Here is a 7,860-nt window from a genome sequence, read left to right as displayed (position 1 = left end):
GTGCTGCCAGTCGGAGATCCTGGAGCTGAGGCGCACGGTGAATTCCCTGGAGGTGGAGCTTCAAGCCCAGCACAGCCTGGTATGGTCCTCTGCCCTCACCGTGGTGCTGGTGCCATGGGCCATGGCCTGGCAGCAGCATGTCTTAGAAGTCCCACTAATCAGTTCCACTAACAGTCAGAACTCAGGGCCTGGGTCCCTCTCTCCCTGGTGGAGATGCCTTGCCATCAAGGTTAGTTTGACCCCCAAAAATGGTTCCTTTAAAGAGTCAACTTCACTTCCTTTAGACTTAAGGGTGGAGGTTCAGGCCCTCATTCCACAAGATGTCCATGGGTGTCTACTTGGTCAGGTACTTGGAATACAAGGATGAACAGTTCCTCCAGGTAGAAGTTTCGTGAAAAGTTGTGGTGATATGGGCAGCGGTTTCTCCAGAGTTCCAGGAATGTCCCATGACATGGTGAGATTGGCCATGATTTCTACTGCTGAAATTTGGGACACCTAGGTCTCTTACCCAGTTATTTGCCACTACAGAAGGACTGCCTGCAGAACTCGCTGTGTGAGGCGGATGAGCGCTTCGGCACCGAGCTGGCCCAGATGCAGATCCTGATCAGCAATGTGGAGGAGCAGCTGTCTGAGATCCGGGCTGACCTGGAGCGGCAGAACCAGGAGTACCAGGTGCTGCTGGACGTCAAGGCCAGGCTGGAGTGCGAGATCAACACGTATAGGAAGCTTCTGGAGAGCGAGGATTGCAAGTATGTGTGATTTAGGCACTACTTGGCGAATCATTTGTCCAATTCTTATAAGTTTCTTATGGTAATAGTAGTGCTGTCTATGAACAAGAAGGCAGCATATGCTCCAGCTGAGTTACCCATTGCGCTGCCCTCTGCTCACACTCTACCTCATTGACAGAATATGAAGGGAGTGACTGCCCATTAGGATCCATTGCCAGGTCGCCAGTGTGGCTGCTTGGCATAGCCATTCACTAGTGAGGGTAGAAACATGGCTGTACGTTGATTAGGGGATTTGAGTATAGATCCCAGCAGGTTTGTTGAACTTGCTTTAGCTCTCTTTTTAATTCTTATTTGTATTTTCTATCTTGTAGGCTAGATCCTGATTCTCATCTTGAAAACCTTAATTCTGGAAGGCATTTTAGAGATTCCTCAGTCTAGTGCTAGGGATGCACAAGGGTCAATGGCCAGGGCTTCCCTGTCCTGTAGTTTTGAAGAGGGGACTCCTTCCTCGTTTGTTTCCCATCCCTAACTTTGTTCACCTTTTCTCTCTTTCCACAGACTCCCTTGCAATCCATGCGCCACCTCTGCTGCCTCTGTGTCTCCCCCCTGTGCGCCTCGTCCAAGCTGTGCCCCCCGCACCACTTGTGGGCCTGGGTCAGCCTGTGGATCCGGCACTGGGAGCCGATTCTGAATGCCAGTGTGCCAGCAGTGGTGGTTAGATCAAGGGGACGCCAAAAGAGAAATGATTGTTATACATCCAGGCAACATGGCTTCTAACTATTGATGACTTTCTATATGCAGAGCCTGTCCAAAGGCCACAAGATATCAGGAGAAGTGGAATCTTGGTCAGGAGGGTTCTTTAACAGCTCCAGATTTTCCCAAATTAGCTCCATGCCCTCAGTGGCCGGGTCCCTACCACCAGTGGTGGCTGGGGAATATCTACACTGGAGCAGCGTTGGATCAGATTGAAGAAGTTTTGTGGGATGAGGAGGGGGCAGGACCTGAGATTGTGTTTGCATTTCAAACACCAGCTTTAGCTTGAAAAATTCCCAGTCTGTGGCCAGGAGAGTGAAGAACAAACTTCACTGTTTGATTTTCCCCCCAATGTCCTGATTCTGTTTCTAACATCTGCGGCCCCAGATAACAGCCCCAGTGAGGGGTCAATGGAACTAGATACTACATATCTGAACACTTCCTCATCCACTTCCTTCCTTCTTTCCTCCTGCCACCCTGCCTTGGAACTGGCTCCATTTCCTTTCTGGTAAATTTGGATCCTCCCTGTATCAGATCTGAGCTCTCTCCACTCAGAGTTCCTTTCTTTGACAAAGGACCAAGTGTGCCTCTTGCTATGTAAAGGGAATTTTCAGATTAAGAAATCTCTCCTCTCTAGAAATCTGGACTCTCATAACTATTGTCTGGCTATACTCTCTTCACCTAATTTTACAGTAAAATTTGGACAATGATTTTACTTTTTCTAATAGTTTCTCCTGAAATATTAAAACCATTGCTGGGCCTGATGATTTATGGTAATGGAAGACATATCATTATAATACTTGCAAAGTTTTTATTCTTGTTTACTTTCTATGCCCCCACCTCATGTCTTCCCACCCTCCCCTTCCTGCCACAATGCCACCACATTGGTCGGTGTGTTTCATTGGATGTCCTTGAAGCCGGACCCTGTCCTTCCGCCTCCACAGAATGCTTCCCTGCTCTTTCTTGTTATTCAGGCCTCAGGAGAAATGTCACTGCCTCTGTGAACTCCTGCTGGGCCATCAGCCCACATACTCACAGCCTCTTCACTCTCTGTTCTGCTTACTGTCATCATCGATGGCTCAAATTGCCTGCTCTTCTGTTGTTTCCTCACTGAAATGCTTACTGTAGATTAGCGTTTGCGCACCGCTGCTTCCCCAGAGACTAGCTCGCTGCTTGGTACAGAGTAGATACTTAATAAACATCTGTTGAAAGAATTAATGTGTCTTCCGGACTTTATCTCTGATTTGTTCCCGGGCTTGAGAGTCATCACTTAACTCAGTGTTTCCCCTGCCGTACAAGGAGGATTATGTATTCTTTCCAACTCACATCCTAGATCTGTCATGAATTTTAGGGTTAAGCGAGATGACAGGAATTTAAAAAGGAGAAAGCACCATGTTGACCTCATGCAGAGCCAGTGCCACATAATTAGGGGAGTGGGTGCTGAGACAGACTTCTCACAGTTCACCCGTGGCCTCAGGCCGTTTCCTCTGGGCAGCTAGAATTAGTTTCCTTTAGCAGCTACAGGCAATGAGGAATGAAATCGAGCACTTAATAACTTGCTTTCCAGAGCAAATTTGATTTGAGTGTCTGCATTAGTTCAAAGAATGAGAAAAGTTTGCCTTGGGGGGAGGGGCAGAACCTTCTCAGCAACTCCCTTATGTTGAATCCATCCAAGGAGATGGGGCCCAGTTGTATGGGTGCTCTCATTTCCCTTTTCCTCCTTTGGGTCCCCCAGTGGTGAAGTGACGGGAGGCTGCACCCTACTGCCCGGAGGCACTCAGTAATTCTAAGAGCCACTGGGATTCTTGTAGAACTTCATTTCGGAGCCTATGTTTTGGGAGAATGCAGATCATGCCCATTTGCAGTCCTCATTTCTAAACGTGGTTGACAGCTGCTTGAAAAAAAAAATAGCTCCTGTTAGCCTCCCTTCCTTCTCAGATCTTGTGCCATCATGTGAGAAAGGGCAATGTGAGGAAATGAAATCACTTTACCTACCCACGTCAAAGGAAAGCCTGGGATGGTTCAAGGCAGCCTAGTCTTCATGGGGACAAACTGCCTCTTGGCATTTAGGAGCTAAAGCTTCAGTGCTGAATGTGATCTTGGTGGCGAGGGGTGACCTTCAGGAAGAACTTCTCATGATAACAAGTCATCATCTTGCCTGAAGTTGACTGACTGGCCCGTGCTGGGGACAGGCACAGGAGTCTTTCCAGAAACTGGCTTGGATTTTCGTCTGTGATCTGAGCTAGAAAGCTTCCTCTGCAGCCCTGGCTTTTTCTGAGAAGCAAAATGAACGAGATGGGGCCTGTTGTGTGGGCGTCCACCTTTGGAGCACCGCCTTTTAGTTAAGACCCAGGCTCCTCCTCCCGGCCAGCTTTAGGTCCCCTAACTCTGTGCCTGGTGCATTTCTTTCCTTTTTGAGAACAGCAACATCAACGTCAAACACAGAGCCAGCTTTGCTCTCTTCCTCTTTGATGGTGAAACATTTGAACTGCACAGTTTTTAAATTGAGTTAAAAATTGTTTTTAATGTTTATTTATTTTTGAGAGAGCGAGAGAGAGCAGGAGCAGGAGAGGGGCAGAGAGCGAGGGAGATGCAGGATCCAAAGCAGGCTTCAGGCTCTGAGCTCTCAGCATAGAGCTGGATGTGGGGCTCAAGCTAATGAACTGCAAGAGAGATTATGACCTGAGCTGAAGTTGGATGCTTAACTGACTCAGCTACCCAGGCGCCCAAAATGGAATTTTATATAGTAGTAGCTCCTGCCTGATGTTAAGTGCTGCCTCTTCTTCCCCAAAACAGAATACCACTCTCTAGCATTCTTACATGACAGTCATTATAACTGCTTTTAAAATATGAAGTAGTGAAGCTTACAGAAGTTAAATAGCTCGTCTAAGAATGTGATTTGGTAAGTGGCTGAGCCAGGACTCAGACCTAGATTGCTTGACCACAAAGCAACTCTCATTATATCATTTATTTATCTTCTGTTCCTTTGAGCGATTGAGCTGCCTTTTAAGGGGAGATCCTTCTTCCTCAAAAAGTTAAAAATAGGATTACCATGTGATCCAATAATTCCACTACTAAGTAATTACCCAAAGAAAATGAAAACACTAATTTAAAAGATATACGCACCCCTAAGTTCATTGCAACATAATTTACAATAGACAAGACATGGAAGCAGCCCAAACATCCATTGATAGATGCCTGGATGTAGATAGTCCATATACATAGAATATTAGCATAAAAAGAATGAAATCTTGTCATTTGCAACAACATGGTTTGATCTAGAAGGTGTAATGCTAAGTGAATTAAATTAGTCAGAGAAAGATAAATACTATATGATTTGGGGGTGCCTGGGTGGCTCAGTAGGTTGAGCATCCGACTTCGGCTCAGGTCATGATCACGGTTCGTGGGTTCGAGCCCCGCATCGGGCTTTGTGCTGACAGCTAGCTCAGAGCCTGGAGGCTATCTTCAGATTCTGTGTCTCCCTCTCTCTCTGACCCTCCCCTGCTCATGCTGTCTCTCAAAAATAAATAAAGAACAAAAAAAAATACTGTATGATTTCACTCATATGTGGAATTTAGAAAACAAAACAGATGAACAAAGAAAAAAAAAAGACAAAAAATCAGACCCTTAAATACAGAGAATAAACCAGTGGTTTCCAGAGGGGAGATAGATGGGGGGGGGATGGGTAAAATAGATAGAGAGGATTAGAATACACTTATTATGATGAGCACTAAGTAATATACAGGATTGTTGGATCACTATATTGTACACCTGAAACTAATATCATACCACATGTTAACTATACTTGAATAAAAAAACAAAATAGGGAGACCCTACGGTGTGAGACTTGATGTCCCCATTGTTTACACTCAGGTTCACTGACAGTGTAATTGTAGAGGGTCACTGAAATCATGTCATTTGCTTGATCGATTTAGCACAAACCTTACCGGACAGTATATTTTCAGTTCTTGAACCGGCTAGTCTGCCCCCAGCTCACTGCTGTCTAAGGCCTCCTAATGGCCTTGTCTGTGTTGAACATTGCATGGGTCAATATCAGTATCTGAGAAGGGATAGAGGACCACATTGGAGGGGAGAGTATGCCATTAGCAGAGAAGGACCAACACCAGTACAACCAAAGTGGCTGATTCTGTCATTAAATAATTCTAATTCTTGGGGCGTCTGGGTGGCTCAGTCAGTTAAGAGTCCAGCTTCTGCTCAGGTCATGATCTCATGGTTTGTGAGTTTGAGCCCTGCATCGGGCTCTGTGCTGATGGCTCAGAACCTGGAGCCTGCTTCAGTTACTGTGTGTCCCTTTCTCTCTGCCCCTTCCCCACTTGTGTTCTCTCTTCCTCTCTCAAAAATAAATAAACATAAATTTTTCGTAAAAAAAGAAAAAACTAGTTCTATTATTTTCCCAAAAGGACATGGGGCAAGCATATAATTCAGTGTGATCTACTTTTGAGTGCTCTGTAGGACTTTTCCTAGAAATACATTCCTGGATGAAAACAAATGTCAACCTGATTTTTATTTGATTTAGGACTACAGGGTCTAGAAGTCAAGGATTTTCTGTTGTTGGAACAATAAGCTACTGTTTGGTTTCATATCACGTTCGTTCATTCATTCATTCATTTAACACACACTTGCTGAACATCACCATGCACCAGGCACTGTGAAGGGTAAAACTGGGTATGGTTTGCTCCATAGCTGAGCTCATTTGGTTCTCTCTTTCATGTTTACATTGATTGAGCATTTCATATGAGCCAGATGCTTGTTGGGAATTACAGAGATGAACAAGACAAATGTAATAAGGCAGGATCCTTGCTTCCAACGGTCTTCCACATAAGCCAACAACAGAGGACACTACCATGAGGTAAACTGAGGATTTGGTGTGAGTGGATTAGAGGAACTGACCAAATACCCATGAAGCTAGAGGAAGCTTCCACTTGAAGACAGCTCTTGAACTGAGAAATATGACCTCCTAGGGATGGACCTGACCTTCAGAATGTTTCAGAGTTAGGGTATTTAATAATGGATTGTCAATGTGCAAAATAAAGCAGAGTTGTCAATATTTCCCTATTTTTATTACATAAAATCTGTGAAGTGGGTCTAATAAGTAGTTCTAGAATGACTTATTTAGAATTTCATATTTTCCCAACTTCCCAAATCATTCACTTTACAAGTTTCTACAATTGCATTTTCCTTCTTTACATTAAAACACCTTTGCCCCAGGACCGTCTCCAGCCAGATCAGGGAGAGATTTATTAGCATCGCATTCACAAGATATGGTCCCCTGAAAAGCTCAGAGAAATGGACTCCTACACTGAGGGGAAATCGGCAAGCTTTTGGGGACACAGGATGAAGGAAATGGTTCCTAGTCCAGTGCTCCAGGGACCTCATCAGCCAGAATCATTACTCATAGATAAGGCTGTGAGTCTGTGAAGGGCTGAACACTGTAACAGAAGACATCTGAACCCAACTGGTTCAGCACAAAAGACGTAAATCTTTTGAAAGGGGAAATGGAGCCCAAGGGTGTCCAAACTCTCACAAGGTACCAAGCATTTTTATTTTTGTTTGTAGGAAGTCTTCTTAAAAAACTAGCTTACAGAAAGTATCCACATAGAACATACATCCTATAAAAACTGGAAACAGAAGTGGAGGCTGAGCCATGCAGATGGTCCTCCTCCACAAATCAGTTTCCATATGTATACAAGGGAAGAAAGGGGGATGGTGAAGTTCGAACAGATGATTCTCACTGTATTTCTTTGTACCCCAGTGCCCTTCTAACAGCTGTAGCCTGAGCATCACTCAGTGACTTAGGAGAGGGATGGCAGAGCAAAGGGCAGGGAAGAGGGTTTTGAGTCTCACAAATCCAAACCCTGAATTGACAAGAGAATGAACGTGGATGAGATGAGTGAGGGGAAATGTCCTGCCCTCTGGTTAGAGGAAAGCATGCTGGGATCCGGGAATGAAGAGGAGGGAAGGGAAGAGGATTTAGATGCTGGTGGGTCCCCTGCTTGCCCTCCCGCTTCTCCAGGACTGGAATACAAAGTCAAGGGCAGGAGGATAATAGGTTTGGGGATGTAGGAGCAGAGGGTGTCTGTTCTCTCTTTCCCAGGTAGAATGTGGAGAGGCACCAAGACCCCATGGGAGTCTGGACAGAAGGTCCTGAGAAAAAGTCATAGCTTCTCCTGAGACCAGGGTGGTACCAAATCTGAAAGATGACCTGTGCATCAGAGAGTAGCATGAACAGAGCAAAGGGAAACCTGACAGCTCAAGGGCCATGCGGGTGAGAATGAGGACTCCCTGACTACCCTGGGGAGCTCTGGCAGCCAAGAACTGGGCAGGAAGACCCACATGGGTCTCCTCAGCCATTCGGATG

The 7,860-nt window shown here is 45.5% G+C and overlaps 1 protein-coding gene across 1 annotated transcript in view; it reads left to right on the top strand.

Annotated features, from left to right (window-relative positions):
• The window catches only part of LOC115281622 (keratin, type I cuticular Ha8-like), a 3,040-nt gene extending 1,604 nt beyond the window's left edge, over positions 1 to 1,436 (top strand). The window contains exons 4-6 of the mRNA XM_029927038.1: positions 3 to 79; positions 529 to 749; positions 1,287 to 1,436. Of these exons, the coding sequence (XP_029782898.1) occupies positions 3 to 79; positions 529 to 749; positions 1,287 to 1,419 (431 nt within the window). The 3' untranslated portion in view covers positions 1,420 to 1,436. The remainder of the gene's footprint in view (positions 1 to 2; positions 80 to 528; positions 750 to 1,286) is intronic.
• Positions 1,437 to 7,860: the final 6,424 nt, after the last annotated feature.

This window comes from Suricata suricatta, chromosome 17 (assembly GCF_006229205.1).
Source record: "Suricata suricatta isolate VVHF042 chromosome 17, meerkat_22Aug2017_6uvM2_HiC, whole genome shotgun sequence".
Classification (NCBI taxonomy): domain Eukaryota; kingdom Metazoa; phylum Chordata; class Mammalia; order Carnivora; family Herpestidae; genus Suricata; species Suricata suricatta.
This window is presented reverse-complemented; position numbering and strand designations above follow the sequence as displayed.